General features: G+C 40.4%; 1 protein-coding gene across 1 annotated transcript in view; it reads right to left on the bottom strand.

The window, feature by feature from the left end:
• The window catches only part of LOC143040216 (lipase maturation factor 1-like), a 75,405-nt gene that overhangs the window by 8,230 nt on the left and 43,377 nt on the right, over positions 1 to 23,798 (bottom strand). Inside the window, exons 5-8 of the mRNA XM_076210904.1 lie at positions 14,540 to 14,775; positions 6,604 to 6,771; positions 6,362 to 6,518; positions 4,696 to 4,846 (exon numbers count right to left, since the gene is read on the bottom strand). Of these exons, the coding sequence (XP_076067019.1) occupies positions 4,696 to 4,846; positions 6,362 to 6,518; positions 6,604 to 6,771; positions 14,540 to 14,775 (712 nt within the window). The remainder of the gene's footprint in view (positions 1 to 4,695; positions 4,847 to 6,361; positions 6,519 to 6,603; positions 6,772 to 14,539; positions 14,776 to 23,798) is intronic.

Genomic DNA, 23,798 nt, shown 5'->3' with positions numbered 1-23,798 from the left:
TAAGTATCAAGTCGCTGGACAGATCATTAACAAGATTCTACAATGAAGATTCACCCTTAACCTTCACCTCATCTAATTCAATGTGTTTAGAAATTCTTCAAACCCCAAGCTAAGTGAAACTATGTATATTATGAGGATCCTTGTATATCATGGTTGCACGAAAGCTAGAGGGTAGGGGAAGTCAAATTTTTGGTGGATACAATTTATTACATTTGATGAAAGAAAGGAATATTAAAATTAAATGATTTACAGGTTAGTGAGTTGTGAGTTCAAATAAATTCGCAATAAAGCACAGTAGCAAAAATGTGAAAAAGTTATTAGGAATAAATGGATTAACCACTTGGAAGAGAACAAAATACTAAATCCAAAACAATTTGGTTTTAGAAGTGGAGGATCATGTACTACAAACTTAATATGCTTTTACTCAAAATTAATAGAAACAATACAAGAAAGAGATGGATGGGCAGATTGTGCTTTCTTGGACTTACAAAAGGTTTTTGACAAAATATCACACAAAAAGCTACTATGAAAAATTTAAATAATAGGTGCAATACAAGGAAAGTTATTGGAATGGATGAAAGATTACTTGAATGGAAGAAAAATGAGGGTGGTACTTAGAGACAAGAACTCAAATTGGGAAGATATGATAAGTGGAGTCCCACAAGGCTCTGTATTGGCTCTGATAATGTTTGCTATTTATATAAATAATATGGATGAAGGTGTGGAATGTTATATGAACTTCTTTGCAGATGATGCAAATCTTTTCAAGAAGACCTAGACAAAGTCTGGAAATGGAGTCAGAAGTGCAAAGTGAACTTCAACATAAAGAAATGTAGCATAATGGAATTTGGAAAAAGCAAAAATAGAATATCATGTCAATTCAATTTGTTACAAAGGAAGTAAAAAAAGTAGACTCGGAAAGGGACCTAGGCGTAACTATCTCAAATGACATGACACCAGACAAACACGTCAATAATTAGTCAGAGAAACTTTCAACTTATTAAGATCAATAAAAGTAGCCTTTGATTACATGAATGAAGAAATGGTTAAGAAAATACTAGTTACACTGATAAAACCAAAATTGGAATATGCTGCGACACTATGGTCACCTAGTTAAAAAGAATATATAAAGAAACTAGAAAGAATTCAAAGAGCAATGACAAAGATGGTGCCAACGCTCTCCAATTTGACATATGAACAAATATTGGATAAACTAAATCTACCAACTTTGGAACAAAGAAGAGAAAGAGGTGATTTGCTAACCATCTACAGAATTATGAAAGGGATGGAAATTCTTGATAGAGATGACTTAGTGATATGGGACAGAAGAAAAACAAGAGGACACGAGAAGAAACTTAAGAAGGACAGTTACAGAAGAGATCTGAAAAAGAACAGCTTCCCACACAGAGTGATAGATATCTGGAACAAACTGAATGAGGAAACAGTGAGTGCTAAAACTATACATGACTTTAAGAACAAACTGGATGTGGAAAGATACAAAAGCAGGTCACTACAAGCATAGCTCTCTTCCCGTAAAATACAACTAGGTAAATACATAACCACCCCATAGGCTCCCCCCATCCTTGGATCACAGTATCATCCATACACAGTCATTTTTCACTCACCCCTATCTCCTGCCTTCCCCCTTCCCTGCTCAATAGTAATTCCCTTTTTGCTCAATCCCCCTTTCACCCCATCCATCCATCTTATCCTTGTCATCCCCTCAAATTCACTCCATCCACCTCTGCCTTCCACACCTCTTTTATTAATCTTTCTTCACTCATTCTTTCCATGTGTCCAAACCATTACAATAATTAAGAGCACACATATATATACATATACCAAGGGGTTTTCCCCTTACATGGGAGGTAGCCAAAGTCAAAGGCATAAATCCACTTCCACCCATTTCATCCCTATATACTCTACTCCCATTCACCACCCCTCCCTCTCTCTTTTCTTGGCTCCTCCTGAATGATGGGTCATCCCTGCATCTTGCCCAATGCCCTGGGTCAGAAGTAATGCAGCAAGACACAGCACATATACAGCAAGACCATCTCATTTAATTGGCAACCCCTCTCTCCATCCCCTCATGCAGAAAAAGAAGACGGGGAGAAATCCCCTCAGGCTGCATCAGAATATCATTCACACATACTTCCTAACCCCCCAATTAAATTAAATTAATTCAATAATTAAGGATAAGTACAATCACTTATTCTAAATGGATTGCTAAACCTTAACTTAAAACTGTCTGTGTCACTGGCTTACTGGAGGAAGCCAGCAGTCTCCACTTGTCATCTCTCTCATGAAAGTACAGGGAAAAATGGTCAAAGTTGATAAAAAGAGGTCTATGGCCCAGTCCTAAGACCAAGTGCCAGGTCTTTGAGCCTTTGCATTTGAAGAGAGGTAAAAGTGTTGATGAATTTTGAAGATGGGCAGTGGGAAGATGATTCCTTCTTTTGTCCATCTAACATGACCACTGCTAACAGGTGCTCAGTGTTGGTCTCATTCTGGTACTGCCCAGTATGGGGTAGCACTGATTGCATAAGTTCTATACAGTCAATATTCTAGGGACTTTAGTGATATCCCTAAGGACCAGTCACACAACATTCATTTAGACTAATCTCCACTTGAAAAAGAATGCTTATCAGTTTTAATTTCACTTCTCATTTCTACAACCATCCTCAAATCTCTTCTTTACCCTCTCTAAGACTCCATCTATTCAGCATTATACTGTTCCCATGGACAGAAGCGAGGATTATTGGCAATGAAATACAAATACATTCTGAATACTGTAGAGTATTAGAGGCAATCATGTTACTTTTTTAGTGTTGTACCCTTTTGATACACAAGAATATTTTGGGTCAAAGTTTTCTTTGTGTAATGAGTTGCATAAAAAAGTTCACCATTGAAGGATTACTCATAATACAAAAAATATACATACATACATATACCAAGGCTTTTTCCCCCCTTTCAAGGGAGGTAGCCAAAAAGGGAAAGGCATAAAAACACTCCCACCCATTTCATCCCTAAATACACTCCACACCCCTCCCACCCTCCCTCTCATCTGAGCACCTCCTGGATGACGGGTCATCCCTGCACCCTGCCCACCGCCCTGGGTCAGAAGCAGTGTCGCAAGACACAGCACATCCACAGCAAGGCCACTTCATTTAATCGGCGACCCCCCCTCTCCGGCCCCCCTTGCATATAAGGAGAGGACGGGGAGAAATCCCTTCGGGCTGCGTCAAAATTTACTCACACATACCACCCCACCCCCCACCCCCCTGCCCATTCCTCCTCATGCAATCACAACATCATCCATACACAACCATTTTCCATTCACCTCTGTCTTCTGTCCTCTCCCTTCCTTCCTCAACAGACATTCCCCTCTTCCCCAAAGCCCCCTTCACCCCATCCATCCATCTCATCCTAGGACGTCCCCTCATGTTCACTCCCTCCACATTTGCCTTCCATACCTCTTTTACTAGTCTTTCTTCACTCATTCTTTCCATGTGTCCAAACCATCCTAATATTCTTTCATCAACCCTATCTCCCAAATCCTTTTTCACCCCTGTTCTCCTCCTCACCTCCTCATTTCTCACTCTATCCAGCCTAGTAACCCCCACCATACTTCTCAGACACCTCATCTCAAACACATTCAAACTCCTTCTCTCTTCTTCTCTTATGTTCCACGTTTCTGCCCCATACAGTGCTGTTGGCACAATCACTCCTTCATACAGTCTCCTCTTCGCATCCATTCCCAAATGTCTATTCCTCATTACACTCTTTAATCCACCAAGGCATTTACTCGCTTCTCTCAATCTACATTCTACCTCCACCTTCACTCCACCTTTTCCTGCTACACTTGCACCCAAGTATCTAAAACTATCCACTTCCTCCAGTCGCTCTCCCTTAATGTTCACTTCCAGTCTACTGCCACTTTCACCCCTTGTACATCTCATCACCTTACTTTTACCCACATTTATCTTTAGCTTTCTTCTATCACATACTCTCCCAAACTCTGCCACCAGCTTCCTCAATCCCTCCTCTGACCCTGCCACAAGCGCAGTGTCGTCCGCAAACAACAGCTGGCTCACCTCCCACTTTTCTCCATTTTCTTTAACCATCTCCAATCCCTGACCCACTACCCTAGCATTCACCTCTCGCACCACCCCATCCATGTATAAGTTGAACAGCCAGGGCGACATAACGCATCCTTGACGAAGTCCCACCTTTACTTCAAACCACTCACTCTCTCCATTTCTAATCCTGACACAAGCTCTACTACTCTCATAAAAACTCTTGACAGCTCCCAAAAGCTTTCCTCCTATCCCATAAATCTGCATAACCTCCCTCAGTGCCTTTCTGTCTACCCTATCATAAGCCTTTTCCAGATCCATAAAAGCCCAAAAAACATCCTTCCCCTTTCCTATAGCTTTCTCACATATCTGTCTTACCACAAAGATCTGATCTACACAACCTCTACCTGTCCTAAATCCACACTGTTCCTCACCAATTACTCCTTCTGTACTACAATATTGGCTACCTCCCTTATATGGGGGAAGAAGCCTTTTGGTATTTAGACATATAAATACACTAGATCATACAGATATCCAGGACAATTTTGAGACTTAGGAAGAATTAAAGAAAAAAATTACTATTAGAATATTTTAAGTAAATCCTTTTCCTAATTCCTACCTTCCAAAAGCCCCATATGTGTTAACCAATCTGAAGGGGTCAAATGAAGTATTCATGGCTTGGTGTGATGATAACAGATTTATCACAACAGGCAGACTCAAGTACCCAATGAAGAGGTACATGAACCCATTAAACAGCTTACGCTCTATACCTGCAAGAATGAAAGATTAAAACATTTCAGTTATCAAATTATAATAATTGCTGCCTTGAGTTTCAATGACTAGCAACCTGCAGTCCCACACCTTACTTCACCACCTTCAACTCAATATGAGTACATAACTAAGTCAGTTATGGACACTGCCACCCACTTACACACATGCACAATCCATTTCCAGTTCACATCATGATTTTTTTTCCCAGACAAAATGTTCATTATTCAACTTGCTTGTACAGTGAACCATTTATATATGGGATCCTGCTGTACTTCAACCTGGGGCAAATCAGATTTTCAATTAGTCTTTTCTTTTCATCACCTCTTTGTCCATGCAGTCCTATGTCCATCAACAATTTAGATGCCTCTCCTGCAATCTTCTTGATATGTTTCAGGTGATAAATGTTCAATAACCAATACACCTAGGTTCCAGAGCCACACCCTCAAGACAAGCTAGAATTACACAGGAATACCTACTTTCAGGTCACTACCCTGCATTAAAATTTTACCAACATAGAATTGGCTTGACAATAGATACCAAATGCACTAGATGCAGCAACCTCATAGAGGAAACAAGAGCACCCTATACTACACCAACTTATGATCAACATTTTATACCCCAGCCTTACACCAACATTTACTTCATATAACTTGCTCTCCTCATTTACCATTCTCACACAAGCCTTATCCCCATTACCCATTATAAAAGCTTTCCATCAACTCCAAATTTGCTCCCCCCCCTCCACTCAATACAGTTTTAAGGTCTCCCATATACCCTATATGATATTATGTGCCTTTATCCAGGAAACACAACTACAATCCCTTTCCTTTGTCATGTGTCTTACCATTAATTTGTCTGAGAATGAAAACCTGACCTACACAACCTCCACCCTAAAAAAAAACTGCACATTTCCTTTCTTAACTCAAAATGCTTAATTTTAGACTCGCATATGCAGTACCTAAACAAGTACATATCAGGAATTTTTAATGAGGCTTGAGTTTCAGTGACTAGAAATATACAACCCAAAAATAGCTGGCAGTCCACAGGCTCTCCAATCAATCCCTCCAGGAAGAAACTTTGGAGTAATATCTGTGGTTTATTAATGTGGGCCCTGTCTATATGTTATTAGCTAGCAAGAGGAGGGGAGCACTCACTAGCTGTGAACATGTGAGGGGAAAATAATCCAAGTTGAAAGAGAGATCTTGGGGCTGGTCAAGTGACTAGTGCCAGCCCATAGATTGAGATGATAGGGTTGATAGGTTTTGAAGATGGGTGGTGGGGAGATGGTTTTCTCCAATGTCCATCTCACAAGACCATCACAGGCAGGTACCTATCATTAAGTCCCTGGAGGTTTTCACTGTAAATTAATAAAAGACCTGAAAAAAGACTGAACCAAACATTTAATCTCAGTCATCTAAAACACACATAAATAGGTTAAAACAATAATGAAAGTCACTAGCTCTAGCACCTACTAGTGACCTCTACATACAAGATACAAACCTATGTGAACATACCTGCATTATCTTCTACAGTCCTCTGCAGAGCTGCAACTTTCTTTTTAACAGTTTTACTAAAGAGACCAGACAGTGTCTTGTCATCAAAGAAGGCAATACTTGGAACAATGGTTAACCAATTGAGGAAACTCAGATTGCCAGATATAATTAACATAACCTGTAAAAAATGATTAAATTTATGATTTTATGAGAGAGAAAACATATCTATATAAGAATTTTTAAACTACTCTTCAGAAATTTACCTGAAACATGATCTGTATGATACCACAGGCAATTTGAAATCCTCTTGGAAGGAATGCAAAAAAGGGAACTATAAGTTCTACAATATGGTTGCCAAAGGTTTCTGTCATGTGCCACCACTCTGGGCTCTGGTGGAGATAATAAGCCATTGGGTTTGGTACTGGCTGTGTCTGTTAAAGAAAAGTGACAAATCAGCTGTGTAACTCCTTAATTACTACATCTCAACAGTGAAAATAATTCTATAAACAATAATAAATTACAGTAACATATGATTTCTCCCCATCTTCAATTTTTCTGTACAAGGGGGAAAGGAGGGGGGGGGGGGTTGCTGATTAAATGAAGCAGCCTTGCTGTGGATGTGCTGTGTCTTGCTCCATTGCTTCCGACCCAGGGTGGTGGGCAAGATGAATGACCCATCATCTGTGAGGAGCCAAGATGAGAGGGAGGTGGGGTGGATGGAAGTGGAATGGGTGGGAGTGGATATATGCTTTTTGACTGTGGCTACCTCTCTGGTAAGGCAGAAAAAACCAGGGTAATGGGACAGGGATTGGAGATGCTTAAAGAACATAGGAGATAAGCCAGTTTGCTAACAACTCTATGCTTGTAGTAGGATCAGAGGAGGGATTAAGGAACTTTGTGACAGAGTTTGGGAAAATGTGCGAAAGAAGGAAGTTGAAGATAAATGTGGGTAAAAGTAAGTTGATGAGATGTACAAGGGGTGAGGATGGCAGCAAATTGGAAGCGAGTATTAAGGGAGAAAGACTAGAGAAAGTGGATAGCTTTAAATACCTGAGGGCCAATATGGTGGGAAAGAGAAGAATGGAGGTGGAAGTAGAATGTAGATTGAAAGAAACAAGTACATGCCTTGGTGGATTAAAAAGTGTAATTAGAAAGACATTTGGGAATGGATATTAAGAGGAGATTATATGAAGGGGTGATTGTGCCCACAGCACTGTATGGGGCAGAAACATGGAACACAAGAGAGGAAGAGTTTAAATGTGTTTGAGTTGAAATGCCTAAGAAGTATGGTAGGGGTTACTAGGCTGGATGGAGTGAGAAATTAGGTGAGGAGAGAGGGGGTGGAAAGGGAGTTGGGTGATAGGGTTAATGAAAGACTATTGGGATCCTTTGGACAACTGGAAAGAATGAAAGAACAAAGATTAGTAAATGAGGTGTGAAAGGAACAGGTGGAGAGAGTGAACATGAGGGGGCAACCAAGGATGGATGGATGGGGTTAAAGGGGCATTGGGAAAGAGGGGGATGTCTGTTTGGGAAGGTAGGGAGAAGACAGAAGAGGAGAATTTACCTAGTTGTATCATATGGGAAGGGAGCTATGTTTGTGGCGACCTGTCTTTGTATCTTTTTTGCATCAAGTTTTTTTCTTAAAATTTTGAATAGTGTTTGCACAGTTTCCTTTTCTAATTTATTCCAAGTATCCACCTTATGTGGGAAACTATTCTTTTTCAGATCTCTTCTATAATTATCCTTTTTGAGTTTCTTTTCATGTCCTCTTGTTTTTCTGTTGTCCCATTTCAATAAATCATCTCTATCTAGGATTTCCATTCCTTTCATGATTCTATGGATAATCAGTACATCTCCTTTTTCTTTTCTTTGTTCCAGAGTTGGTAGTTCCAATTTGGACAATCTTTGTTCATATATTAATTTGGAGAGAGTTGGTGCCAACTTTGTCATTGCTCTTTGTATTCTAATTTCTTTATATTCTTTTTAGTACTGGGTGTTCATAGTGTTGCTGCATACTCCAGTTTTGGTCTTATTAGTGTAACTAATATCTTTTTAATAATTTCCTCATCCAAATAGTCAAATGCCACTTTCACTGACCTTGGTTGAAGGTTTCTCTGACTATTTTATTGATATTTTTGTCTGGTGACATGTCTTTGCTGATTATTACTCCAAGGTCTCTTTCTGAGTTCATTTTTTTTACTTCTTCACCAATTTCATAATTTCTTGATATTCTATTTTTACTTTTTCCAAACTCCATTATACTACACTTCTTGATATTGAAGTTTACTTCCCACTACAGGAAGACCTGAATAAGGTTTGGAAGTGGAGTCAGAAATGGGAGGTGGACTTCAATATTAACAAGTGTAGCATAATGGAGTTTGGAAAAAGTAAAAACAGAATACCAGGACAATATAAAATTGGAACAAAGAAGATAAAGAAAGTGGGATCTGAAAAAGATCTAAGAGTAATTATCTCAAACAACTTGTCCTCTGATAAACAAATAAACAAAATTATTGGGGAATCCCTATAACTTGTTAAGATCAATAAAAGTGGCATTTACATATTTGGACAAAGAAATTATTTAAAAAAAAATATTAGTCACACTGATAAGGCCTAGACTAAAATATGCGGCAATATTGTGGTCACCCAGTACCAAAAAGAATATAAAGAAAATTGAAAGAATCCAGAGAGCAGCCACAAAAAAAGGCTCCTGCTCTTCCAAACTTGTCATATGATGAGAGATTGGCTAAATTGGAGTTACCAACCCTGGAGCAGAGGAGAGAGAGGCAACTACTGACCATCTATAGAATCATGAAGGGCACAGAAATACTTGATAGAGAGGACTTGTTAAATTGGGACAAGAGAAACACAAGAAGACATGGAAAGAAACTCAAAAAACATAGTTATAGAAGAGATCTGAAGAAGAACAGCTTTCCACATAGAGTGGTGGGCACTTGGAACAAACTGGACGAAAAAATAGCGTGTGCAAAACCCATTCATGAATTGAACAAACTAGACACAGCTCCCCTTCCCGTAAAATACAACTTGGTAAATATCACACCCTGGGTATTCTGTAATTGTATCATTGTTAAGACTTTCCATTTTTAAAGTCTTTCTCAGGAGCTCCAATTTATGCGTGTTGTCACGGGGAGGGGGGGGTAAATATATCTGTAGAGCAGAAAAGAACCACTGAACATACACATGTTTAGTGTGTTGATGATTATAACCATGCCCAATACTTTCTTTAAAAGAAGAAGAAGAAAAAAAAATGCACAATAAAATAAGTTTTTTATTGAGTAAGTACAATATCTATTGGCGGAGCCAAGATAAGAAGGAGGGAAGGGGGTGGATGGGAGTGGAGTATGTGGGGATGGAATGGGTGGGAGCGGGTATTTATGACTTAATTTTTTGGCTACCTCCCTTGTACGAGGGAAAAAGCCTTCGGCATATGTATGTACAGTATCTATTGACAGACTTCAATGAAACTTGGTCAGAATAACTGCAATAATGAGCATGACTTTCAGTATTAAAAAAAAGAGAGAGAAAAAAAAAAAAAAAAGTGTTAAATGGACCCCATCCTTAGCCTCTTCACCACAAGTAAAAATTTCACATGCAGCATCGGATGCCTGATAAATGATGACTCAATGATGCATCACGATACTCGCATTATACAATATACAGTAGAAGCCCGATTTAACGAATCTCAATTTAGCGGAAGCTCAAATTAGTGAACTGCAAATAGCAATAACGAAAATGCTCAACTTAGCGGAAATGGTCCGCTAAGTTGACCATTTTCTGCTAGCTGGCCAGACGCGTGTCTACGGAAATAGCTCAATTTAGCGGGAACGGTAAGCTAAGTTGAGCATTTTCCGTCAACTGGCCACATGCGTGTCTCAGAGTCCAATGTTACCAGATGTTACCAGATTGTGGTGGTGGAGTCAAGGAAAAATTTATAATTTAGTACTTTGGAGGTATATAAATATATATATATATATATATATATATATATATATATATATACGTACTATAATATATATACAATAATATATAATTCAGTATATGTATAAAGTATAATTGTAGCAGAAATATATTCAAGTAGAAATAGACGGTACAATAGGGAAACAAAATAATGAAACAGTAAGTTGATGGGAAAATTCAAAATCAGTACGCAAGAGTAATCACCACGAAAAACACTTCTATAACAACGAACTACGTTTTCTGCAACAACACAACAATAATGCTCACTATCCAAAAACCAACTGCCCAGTCCTATTAATCGCTAGAATTATGTACATCGAACCAAACACGAAGCTATGACTAATATTCCGCGAAATTCACAGACAGCTCATATCATTGTTACACGACACACACACACACACACGTTGCAACAAATTACTGCATGTTGCTGTTCGTTTGCAATTCACGATTGTGCTGCCTATAATTCACTTACAATAATATATATACTGTATGTGTGTGTGTGTACACTAGGGAATTTTTAGGTACGTATCATTTTTATAATCCGCTCTGGCAACACTGTTACACCAACGCTCACTCGCTCAATTTAATGGAAAATTCAATTTAGCGGACTGGACCTTGGCTGAATTAGTTCGTTAAATCGGGCTTCTACTGTAGTCACTGCAGATTTACTTGTTCTCTTTCACTCTGAGTAATAATAAACAAAAAAAATGATATCAAGCCAGTTCACAGAATTTGGGGGGTCACTTAACTACAACTACAAAATAAATATAATCAGAATGCCAATGCAAGTACCCTTATATACCAACTTGCACCTCATGATGCATACGTTGTCACTGTATGAAAGAGGTTAAGTGAAACCTGATGTAACAATTAGTACTATTACCACCATGGAGAAAAGTGAGAGATAAGCCAGATGTTGTTTGCTGACGACACTGTGCTTGTAGCAAGATCAGAGGAGGGATTGAGGAAGGTAGTGTCAGAGTTTGGGAAGTTGTGCTAAAGAAAAATGTTGATGATAAATATGGGTAAAAGGTGATGAGATGTACAAGGGGAGAAAGTGCCAGCAGACTGGAAGTGAGTATTAAGGGAGAGACAGGAGGAAATGGATAGTTTTAGATACTTGGGTGCAAATGTAGTGCGAGAGGGAGGAGTACTGGTATAATGTAGATTGAGAGAACCAAGTAAATGCTTTGGGGGATTAAAAAGTGTAATGTGAAATAGACATTTGGGAATGGATGCTAAGAGGAGATTTTATGGAGTGATTGTGCCAACAGCACTCTATGGGGCAGAAACATGGAACATAAGAGAGGAAGAGAGAAGGAGTTGGAATGTGTTTGAGTTGAGGTGCCTGAGAAATATGATAGGGGTTACTAGGCTGGATTGAGTGAGAAATGAAGAGGTGAGGAGAGTGGGGGTGAAAAGGGAGTTGGGAGATAGGGTTGATGAAAGAATATTGGGATGGTCTGGACACATGGAAAAAATGAGTGAAGAAAGATTAGTACAAGATGTGTGGAAGGCAAAGGTGGAAGGAGTGAACATGAGGGGTTGACCTAGGATGAGATGGATGGATGGGGTAAAAGGGGCATTGGAAAAGAGGGGACTGTCTGTTGAGGAAGGATGGGAGAGGAACAGAAATAGGGGTGAATGGAGAATGGTTGTGAATGGATGATGCTGTGATGCATGAGTGGGAGTGGCTGGAGGATGGGGGGTGAGGGAGTATGTGTAAGAAATAAATTGATGCAGCCCAAAGAGATTTCTCCCTGCCTTCTCCTTTTCTGCACAAGGGGACAGAGAGAGAGAGAGAAAGAGGGGGGGGAGGGGTTTCACTGATTTAATGAAGGGGTTTTCCTGTGGATGTGCTGTGTCTTGTGACACTGCTCCTGACCTAGCACAGTGGACAAGATGCAGGGATGACCCATCATGCAGGAGGTGGCACAATAAGAGGGAGGGAAGAGGGTGGAGGGGAGTAGAGTATGTTACGGATGGAATGGGTGGGGGTGGTTTTTATGCCTTTGCTTTTTGGCTACCTCCCTTGTAAGGGTGGAAAAGCCTTTGGTATATGTATGTACCATCATATAAATATTTACAATTAACAACCATGGTGACATTACACAACTCTCATACAATCCCACATTTATATTGAATATTTCACTCATTGGAAGAGATAGGAGTATAAGGTGACTTGATACAGTAGTAGTGTTCAAGATATTACAGGGAGTAGATAAAACTGACAGAGATCTCATGGTCTGGGAGCAGAGTTGCAAGGTTGTGGGAACAACCTTGAAAAATTTCTAAAAGATGTCAAGAAATATAGCTTTACATACAGATGCATTCAAATGAATTCCATATACACTATTTCAAAGTTTATTTTGATAATTGGCGAATAAGAGACAGGATCCCACAAGTATACTCCTTTCTTGTATATTACAATTACGAAAATACAAGGGGTGATTGAAAAATTTGTGGCCTATGGTAGGACACGAATTACAGACTTGTAGCTTTTTTCACGCAAAATCTAATCTTTCATAAGCCATTATAAGTTTTTAAGCCTTTAATGTAATATTTTTTTTTTTTGCTTTACAGATTTGATTTGGGACAGTAAGGTGTTGTAGAGAAAATGGACAAAATTGGTCATTGGACAGTCATTCAATACCCCAACATGAAGGGCATATCTCCAAAGGAAATTCACGAGGACATGGTGGCTAATCTATGAGACAATGCTCCTTCATACAGCATGGTTAAAAAATGGGTAGCTGATTTCAAAGGGGGCAACGACAGCCTGGAAGATAACCTTCATCTAAGAAGGCCTGCCAGTGTCACCACTCAAGAAATCCTTGACAAGATCCATGACATGTTGCTCACAGATCGGTGTTTGACCAAACATTTTATTGTGACAAGAGTTGGGCAGCTCCCAGGAATAAGTTAATGCAATTATCCACAACCATCTTGAAATGATGAAGGTCTCAGCTTGATGGGTCCCAAAACTTCTTGGACCTAATCAGAAGCAACTGAGATGCAACATGTCAAAGAACAATCTTGCCATCTCTTATGCTGATCCACAAAGATTTATCTGGCAATTTGTGACCATGGATGAAACTTGGATTCATCATTTCCAGCCTGAGTCAAAAGAACAATCAAAACAATGGAAGCATCATGGATCTCCAGCTCCAAAGAAGGGCAAATCGGTGATCTCTGCAGGGAAGGTGATGGGTTCCATTTTTGGGGATTCTGAGGGGATATTACTGGTGGATTATATGACAAAGGGTCAATTCATTACCAGACCATACTATGCCAACTTAATAAGGCAGCTGCAAGAGAAAATTAAGAAAAAACAGCATGGAAAGCTGTCATTAGGGTGCTTTTCCATCAAAACAATGTGCCAGCACACAAATACGCCATGGCTCTTGCTGCCATACATGAACATCTGCCCTATTCACCTAATTTGGTTCCCTTTGACTACTATTTCCCAAGATGACAAAAAGAGCTCAGCAGTCAACATTTCGCCATGGATAATAACACTATTGATGCCGTAGAGGTGTATCTGGAGGACCAAGACTCAAGCTTCTATGAAGAGGGGATCCATAAACTCCACAACCGTTGGAATAAGTATGTAAACTTGCAAGGGGATTACATTGAAAAACAAATGTATCAATTTATCATGAAATAAATTTTTGTAACTTAAGCCATGAATTTCTCAATCACCCCTCATACACTTAGGTCATTCAGGTCCCTCACCACACAGCTCAACTCAAAGGTTATGTAGCAAGACACAGCAACTCCATAACTGGGCCCAAAAGCCAGAGTTAGTTTGTCTTCACTGCTTTATTATATGGTGCCCCCCCTCACCTACTTTAAAAAATGTATGTAGCAGATAAGAACATCCCTTTGGGCCTTGTCATTTCTTCATTCATTTACAACTGCTCTCCACTCACTCCTACCTTTTGCACTCAAGTCTTCCTTGCTTACTTGCTTCTTTCCTTGCATCCACTGTCCCCTTTACCTTGTCCATCCACCTTAGGGTTGAATTAATTCACTTTAATGGCACTACTCTGTATGTTTGTTACCCCATCTCACCTTTTTTTTGTGCGAAGGTATATTCACATTGTAAAATCAATACTTCCATATATGGACAATTCTATTCACCATCACTATTAAAACCAAAATATGAAATCAGTATTATATATCAGATCAACAATTCAAAAACATTGGTAACCATACCTGGTAATGATAATTCATGCAAGTTAGATCATGCCAACACTTGTCTCCTCTAATCTTGATAAGTCCAGCTCCCATCATGATCCTGAAGAGTAGCCATCGGAGACCCATGATACCAACAGAGGGAGAAGGTGTCCCACTTGGGAGAGGTGAAACATTGAACACGGGAACCATTAACACTCCAAGAAAACCTGTTTCTAGAAGCTGTGATTCCCAACCAAAGCCATACCACCTCTGTCCTGTTAAAGCAAATATTATTACACAATCACAATAGGTAATTTTCCAGCCAACATCTGTTTTAAGTGGAGCTTTGGTTTTTGGACAGAAAAAAAAAATAGTACCATAAGGTTGTGAGGGGATAAGGAAGAGACTCAACAGCATCATCTAGCTATAACACAAAGCCCCCACACTAGCCTGGTCTATACTCTCTCAATTGGTTTGGAAAGTTTGGTGACTATGACCCCTCTAGGCTAATAACTTCTCAACTCAATACAGTTCAGTACAAGGAAAAAAATAGGGCTATTGCAGTATTCTATTCTGGCACTTTCCCCAATGAAATCCCCTTGTAGGGTACTAATTTACCTTAGCTTGCCTTACCTTATATTACCTAACTAAATCTATCTAGCCTCCTGGCACACTGTTGTAATATTATATATACATTGTTTCAATGATGGTAAACCTGCAGTCCCACTTTAGCTAATAATGGTCTTTGGGCCTTCTCATAAATCTCTGGGAAGGAATGATGGACTATTGTCTCTGCTGCATTGATGCGAGTCTGTTTCTATCACTACCTAACAGGAAGGGAGGAGGGCAGTTGCTGGTTGTCAGTTGACAACTCTCTTTATGTGAAAATGTGGTGGGGACTTTGCTGAAGTTGACAAGAGAAATCTTAGGCCCAATCTAATGATTGAGTACCAGCTCATGGCCACAACTCCAAATGGAGGTGAAGCTACACACATATTCTGAAGCTGGGTGACAACGAGATGGTTCCTTCTAATGTCCACCTAGCATTACCACCACTAGTAGGTGCCAATTATTGCTCTCCTTACTGTTCTGGAAGCTGAAAGAAAGAAGTATCTGGGAGAAACTGCTGAACTCAATGAATGACTTCTTGTTTGGGAGCCTGTGTGAAAGGTAATCAAAGGGATGTTCTCAAAGCGGATGAACAAACAGATCACAGGGATTGGTGCTAATAGCAGTCTTCATAGTATATAAAATTAACAATTGATGGAGTCAGCAAGTTACTCTTTGCCTCAGGTCTTTCTGACAGGAGACCCATGGCCCTTAAAAATCTGGTCACAGCCACTGGGCTGGCCCATAGTTCACTCAAGAAAGAGATTTTGACATGCTGTCTGAAATGGGCAAGTGTTGAGCAGTAAGACAGTGTGTACAGTGTCTTCTGTGTATATACCTATATTTACTCTATCATAATATACTGGATAAGGGCTATGGTAGATAAATCCTTCCCACAATAAGCATGAACCCTACTAACACAACTGTATTAAGGCTCAAATTGCTTAGATACTATTACCACATGAATTCAAGATACCTTCCTCCACTGTGTATGAATATGGAAGATGCCGACAAGTCTATCGAAATAAGCACTATGTGAGCATGGAGCCTTTATTAGTACAATGTTTTGCTTGTTACAGCTTTTTCAAGTATATGTACTTGAAAAAGCTGTAACACGGAAAATGTTATACATAAAGGCTCTGCCCTCACATGGTGATTATTTCAATATCTTCCACTGTCCCACTTTTACCATTCCAGACAACAACACAATATATCTTCCTTGAATGATTAGAGATCCAATCTAATGGCAGTTGCAAGTGGGATCTGGGGCAAAAAAAAAAAAAATTATTCATCACCTCCATTTACTGCCACATGTAAACCCAAATACCTAAAGCCCTCAATGAAAAGATGAACCTAAATTGTTTTACAGGTTTGTCAATGGTAAACAGAGACATAGGGAATGAATCCAAGTTAAAAATGGAAGAAGCCTATGAAGATGCATCAACTCTGACTAAAGTAATAAACAAAAATTTCCAATTAGTTTTCACCAAGGAAAATGGCTTAGTAGAGGAGAATAAAAACAGGGATGTTGGGTTACAGGACATAAAAAGGGAAATGAAAGTTGTACACAAACTATTGGAATCAAGACAAAAAAATCTCCAGGGCCTGATGGGGTATCAAACTAGATACTTAAGGAATCTAGGGAATAACCTGCAGGCAAGATTCACAACCTAGTTATGTATTCATGAAAACAAGAGCAGCTGCAAAAACAAAAGAGCCACTACACTGGAAGAGGGCTAACATGGTATCAATTTACAAAGGAGGAAGTAAAACCAAACCAGTGAACTACAGACCAGCTAAACCATGAAAGAGAACTGTGAAGTGGGTTAAACCTTGAAGAGATGAACATTATGTCAGGCAATCAATTTGGTTTCAGATATAAGAATATAAGAATGGAGGAGACTGCAAGAGACAGTAAAGCCTTCACTAGGCAGTTCCATGTCTCTTACCACCTTTAATCCCTATCTATAATGTCATCTAATCTTCTCCTAAAACAACCATTTGTTTTACCGTTTATTAGTTGTCACAAAGTCTATTCCATTTCTTAACCACTCTATTGGTAAACCATTTCTTTCCTATTTCCTTCACATAAATTTGTCTATTTCAAATCCATTACTTACGAGTTCTGCCCTGCTGTCTTAACCCCTTCCATATGACATCTACGTAGGCAGCATGAGGCACAAGTGGGTATATGATGATGCTGGTGTCAATGTCTTGTTTATACTATTTTGTAGTTGAAGCTGAGTGGGACTTTGCCACGCATGTGTTATGTTCAATTTATACACGAATGGGGTGCAAGGGTAATGGGCCAGGGATTGGGGATGGTTAAAGAAAATGGAGGAAAGAGAGAGATAGGCCAGATGTTGTTTGCTGATGACACTGCACTTGTAGCAGGATCAGAGGAGGGATTGAGGAAGTTAGTGTCAGAGTTTGGGAAGGTGTGTGAAAGAAGGAAGTTGAAGATAAATGTGGGTAAAACTAAGGTGACAGCAGACTGGAAGTGAGTATTAAGTGAGAGAGATTGGAGGAAGTGGATAGTTTTAGATACTTGGGTGTGAATATGGCGGGAAAGGGAGTGGAGGTAGAATGTAGATTGAGAGACACAAATAAATACTTTGGGGGATTAAAAAAGTGTAACAAGAAATAGACATTTCAGAATGGATGCTAAGAGGAGATTGTATGAAGGAGTGATTGTGCAGACAGCACTGCAAGTAAGGGGCAGAAAGATGGAACATAAGTGAGGAAGAGAGGAGTTTGAATGTGTTTGAGATGAAGCGCCTGAGAAGTATGATAGGGGTTATTAGGCTGGATAGAGTGAAAAACAAAGAAGTGAGGAAGAGAACGTGGGAGGAGAGGGAGTTGTTGTTGTTGTTGTCGTTCCCTAGACTGTCTGTCCGAGCAGTCCCGTCTCCCCAAGGAAGGCCACAGCCGAAACTGGGTTTTCCCACAAATCCTTTATAGAGTGTATGTTGTGTTGTTTGCGTGCATGATTGTGTATAATGCAGTCTTCCATTATGTGTTGTATGGTATGGGGTGAAGTGTTACATCCTGGGCAGCTGTTCACAACACGGTCGTCCAGCCTCTTCTGGTAGCTTAGAAGTGCTGGGTGGTGACCGCATCGCAGTCTGGCCAAGTGGACTCTGTCCTTACGTGGGAGAGAGGATTCAGAAGGGTGGATATCAGGGGGTCTGGCATGCAGCAGTGTGTTGTCTTTCAGTGTGTTAATGGAGCGGTGAGTGATATGATTATGAATATGTTTCCGGAGGCTGGTATTTGGTGGTTGTGGAGGAAGAGAAGAGAGTATCTGTGTGTAATAAAGGTCTTTGGGTGTAGTTTTAATGTTTCTTGGTGTGTGTGGGTATTCTGCTATGTAGTGTAGCGGGTGTGATGTGTTTGTGGTGGCTGCAGCAAGTGTTTGTGTGCCTCTCATGTCGAGGTGGTCCTTGACTTTGAGGACTTTTGTTTCATGGTGTAAATGGTCTGTAGGTGATGTATTTGTGCAGCCTGTAATTGTTTTTAGGGCTTTGTTTTGTATGATTTGAAGGGTGTTGTGGTGTGTCTCACTGAGATTAGGAGCCCATGCAGGACTCGCATAATTCATCACTGAGCGTATGCATTGTTTGTATATTGTTATATTAGTTTCTTTGTTTTGTCCAAATGTTGTTCCAGTGATTGACTTAAGTGCGTTAAGTCTAGGTGTGCATTTGTTTTTTATGTTTGTGAGGTGTTGTTTGAAAGACATGGATGTATCGTATGTTACACCAAGAATTTTCGGTGTGTTTGTGTGTGGTATTAGAGTGTTGTTGATGTAGAGATGAGGTATGTATTTGTGTTCTTTTGTCCAGTTGGTGAGAAGTGTTGCTGTAGATTTGGTTGGAGCTATTTTGAGTCTGTTTGTGATGAACCATGTGTTGAGTGTGTCAAGGTAAGGCTGGATTATTTCTGCAGCTTTGTCTGTGTTACGATGTGTGCATGTGATTGTTATGTCGTCTGCGTAGGAAGAGATTTGTATTTCTGAGGTGTCTGGCGTGGGTAAGTCATGCATGTATAGATTAAATAATGTGGGGGATAGAACTGAGCCCTGCGGTACTCCGTTCTTAATGTTTCTGATGTGCGATGATTGGCCATTATATGACACATGAGCATTCCTGCCTGCCAGATAATTGGCCAGCCATCTTTTGGTGTTATTGTGCATGTCTGTGTTATATATTTTATTTGTTAGGTTGTGGCGGGGGATAGCATCAAAAGCTTTACTAATGTCCAATGTTATAAGAAGTGTTCTGTGGTGGGGCCTATCTGAATTGATGCCATCAAAAATTCTTTGTGTGAGGTTTGTCAGAAGAGTGTTTGTGGAGTGTAGTGGCCTAAAACCGTGTTGTGAGTCAGCAAGGGGAATATATGGTGTGACAAGTTTAAGTATTAGGCGTTCAATGACTTTAGAGGGGGTGCAGAGAAGTGTGATTGGGCGGTGCGATGATGGGATTGTTGGGTCTTTGTTCGGTTTTGGAATGGTGATTATTTTACCATGCTTCCAGATGTCTGGTATAGTGTTGTGTGAATAGCTGTAGTTTGCAATGTTTGTGAGTGCGTGTATACCTTGTGGTCCAATGTGTTTTAGGTGGATGTTGCTTATGTTATCAGGGCCACAGGCAGATGAGTGCTTGAGACTATGCATTATGAGTTTTGTCTGACTGTCTATGAAGGGTGTATAGTCTGAGTCTGTGGGAAAGTCTTTCTTACGTCGAATGGTGCGTCGGTCGTCAGGGTGAGATGTAAGATGGCTCGTCTGTGCAAAATGACGTATGAGTGCGTTTGCTTGTTGTCTGTTTGAGGGTAGATTATCTGTTGTTGTGATTATTGCTGCGTGAGAGCGTGTAGTGTTAGTGTTGGATAGTGTGATGCTGTTGAGTGTTTTGTACAATTTGCTGGTGTTTGTTTTGTGATCAAGTGTATTGATAAAGTTTTGCCAATTTTGTGTTTTTTGTTCATGTATTTTATTGGCAATCACAGTGTTTAGTGTTTGTATTTGGTCTGCTATGTTTTGAGGGATAGGTGTGGGGGTATCGTGTTTAAGTGTGTCACGTTGTCTGATGAGGCCTTGGATTTCTGGTGTGAAGTTGGGGTTGTGTGATTTTCTGTTGCCTCTAGGGATGTATCTCTTGTCTGCGTTTTGTATGATTGTATTAAAAGCGTGTACAGCATTGTTTATGTTTGTGATTGGTGTACTGTTAAGTGTTTCAAAATGTTGTTCTGTCTCTTCATTAAAGGCTTCCCAGTTAGCTCTCTTGTAATTGGTGTAAGTGTGTCTGTGGCCAGCTGGGGTGCATCTTGTTTTGGTGGTGATGATGATTGGAAGGTGGTCAGAACCAAGGGCTCCGACCACTCTCCATGATGTTGTTGGGGTTAGGCAGGGGGAGCAAAAGGTGATATCAGGAGAGGAGGGAGTGTAGAGGGCTTGGTATGGGATATGTGTATGATTATGCGTGTTGTTCATGATAGTCAATGAGTCGAGTTGAGTCTGTATATCAAGCCCTCTGTCTGTGTCGGGGTTGTCGACAAACCAGGCTGACGACTTGGCGTTGAAGTCACCACCCATGATCAGGTTGGGGATTGAGGTTAGTTGGCTGAGTTGAGGTCTGAAGGTGTTTGGAACTGTGGGGGATGATTGGGGGGGAATGTAAATGTTAACTATTGTTAGTGTTGAATTGTTGCCTGTGCGGATACGAATGGATTGGGTTTCTGTTGTGTTATCTGTGGTAGGGAGGATAAAGGTGGGACTTCATCAGGGGTATGTTATGTTGCCCTGGCTGTTCAATCTTTACATGGATGGGGTGGTGCGAGAGATGAATGCAAGTGTAGTGGGTCACAGATTGGAGATGATTAAAGAAAATGGAGAAAAGTGGAAGTTGAGCCAGCTGTTGTTTGCTGATGACACTGCGCTTGTAGCAGGATTGGAGGAGGAATTGAGGAAGTTACAAAACACACAACATCAACATATTACAACACAACATTGACGGTATTAACACTAAAAAACATGAACTTGAACACTTTCTTAAACAACACAACATACACATTGCAATTCTACAAGAAACAAAATTAAGACACTCACACAAAACACCATCATTTCATAATTACACCACCATCAGACAAGACCGGACTGACGGCAATGGCGGTGGACTCGTCACCCTGATCCACCATTCCATCTGTTTTGTGGACACAAGTGCCACAACCAAAATTCTCCTCCCTACCACAGATAACACAACAGGAGAGGGAGTTGGGAGATAGGGTTGATGAAAGAGTATTGGGGTGGTTTGGACACATGGAAAGAATGAGTGAAGATTAGTAAAACAAGTGTGGAAGGTAGAGGTGGAAGGAGTGAACATGAGAATCAAGAAGAGGGACAAGAATTGTACAAAGATATCGAGGAGGTGCATAGAAAGGGACAATACTCTAGAGAAAAAAACTATAGGCCACTAAAAATCAAACTGAGGACTCAAATGATAGCTGAAGAGGTACTATCAAAAGCAGTAAAGCTAGCACATAGTGAAAATTATAAAAATGCATTGATAAAAAAGGAAATGAGCGATGAGGAAATAGAAAAAGAAAAGGCACTTAGAAATGAAGCAAATGAAAAAACAAGAGAAGAACGGAGACTGAAAAGAATGAGTTTTTTCTGAGAGAGAGTATTGAACCTGAGGCTGAGCAAATAGTACATAAAAAAGGAAACAAACCAAAAAAGAGAAAAGAAAAAATGAAAAATAACATATACAAACACAGACAGTATGATTTCAGGACTAAATGAATTAAATGATTATCTGTCAATAGAGAAACCAGACATAATGGAGATTGTGAGGACAAAATTAAAAGGTCCACCACCATCAAATTTATGAGAGCAGGTAAGGCACCTGGGTTGGATGGATGCCATGCAGAATGTCTAAAGAAAGGAGGTACAGTTATGGTGGACTGGCTGGTGAGGTTATTTAATGTTTGTTTAAGAGAGGGTAGAGTGCCAGAAGACTGGAGTAGTGCCTGTTTAGTTCCGCTTTACAAAGGAAAGGGGGACAAGTGTGAGTGTAGTTACAGAAGGATCAGCTTGTTGAGTGTAGTTGGGAAGGCTTAATGGAGGATCTTGATTGAGAGGATTAGGAGAGGAACAGAGGGAGTAATTGGTGAGAAACAGTGTGGTTTTAGGACAGGTAGGGGATGTGTAGATCAGATTTTTGTGGAAGACAGATATGTGAGAAAGCTATAGGAAAAGGTAAGGATGTTTTTTTTGGGCTTTTATGGATCTGGAAAAGGCTTATGACAGGGTAGACAGGAAGGTACTGTGGGAGGTACTGCAGATATATGGGATAGGAGGAAAGCTGTTAAGAGCAGTCAAGAGTTTTTATGAGAGTAGTAGAGCTTGTGTTAGGATTAGAAATGGAGAGAGTGAATTGTTTGAGGTAAAGGTGGGACTTCATCAGGGGTATGTTATGTTGCCCTGGCTGTTCAATCTTTACATGGATGGGGTGGTGCGAGAGATGAATGCAAGTGTAGTGGGTCACAGATTGGAGATGATTAAAGAAAATGGAGAAAAGTGGAAGTTGAGCCAGCTGTTGTTTGCTGATGTCACTGCGGTTGTAGCAGGATCGGAGGAGGAATTGAGGAAGTTAGTGACAGAAGGTCTGTAAAAGAAAGACACTGAAGATAAATGTGGGCAAAAGTAAGGTGATGAGATGTACAAGGGGAGAGAGTGACAACAGGCTGGAAGTGAGCATTAAGGGTGAGAGACTGGAGGAAGTGGATAGTTTCAGATACTTGGGTATGAAGGTGACAGGAAAGGGAGGAGTGGGGGTGGAGGTAGAATGTAGATTGAGAGAAGCGAGTAAATGCCTTGGTGGATTAAAAAGTGTAATGAGAAATAGACATCTAGGAATGGATGCTAAGAGGAGGTTATATGAAGGAATGATTGTGCCAACAGCAATGTATGGGGCAGAAACATGGAACATGAGAGAGGAAGAGAGAAGGAGTTTGAATGTGTTTGAGATGAAATGTCTGAGAAGTATGATAGGGGATACTAGGCTAGATAGAGTGAGAAATGAAGAGGTGAGGAGGAGAACAGGGGTGGAAAGGGAGCTGGGAGATAGGGTTGATGAAAGAGTATTAGGATGGTTTGGACACATGTAAAAAATGAGCGAAGAAAGATAAGTAAAAGAAGTGTGGAAGGCAGAGGTGGAAGGAGTAAATATGAGGGGGCGTCCTAGGATGAGATGGATGGATGGGATGAAAGGGGCATTACAAAAGAGAGGAATGTCTGTAGAGGAAGGATGGGAGAGGACAGAAGATAGGGGTGAATGGAGAAGGGTTGTGTATAGATGAGGCTGTGATGCATGAGGGGGAGTGGGTGGGGGATGGGGGTGAGGAAGTATGTATGAAAAAAAAATTGACGCAGCCCAAAGGGATTTCTCCCCGTCTTCTCCTTTCCTGCATGAGGGGACAGAGAGGGGGGGTCGCCGAATCTATGAAGCGGCCTTGCTGTGGATGTGCTGTGTCTTGCGACACTGCTTCTGACCCAGGGCAGTGGACAGGATGCAGGGATGACCCATCATCCAGGAGGTGCTAAGATAGGAGGGAGGGAAGAGGGTGGAGGGGAGTGGAATATATGGGAAATGAAATGGGTGGGAGTGATTTCTATGCCTTTTTCTTT

Source organism: Oratosquilla oratoria, chromosome 28 (assembly GCF_046742065.1).
Source record: "Oratosquilla oratoria isolate Oo_2021 chromosome 28, ASM4674206v1, whole genome shotgun sequence".
Lineage (NCBI taxonomy): Eukaryota > Metazoa > Arthropoda > Malacostraca > Stomatopoda > Squillidae > Oratosquilla > Oratosquilla oratoria.
This window is presented reverse-complemented; position numbering and strand designations above follow the sequence as displayed.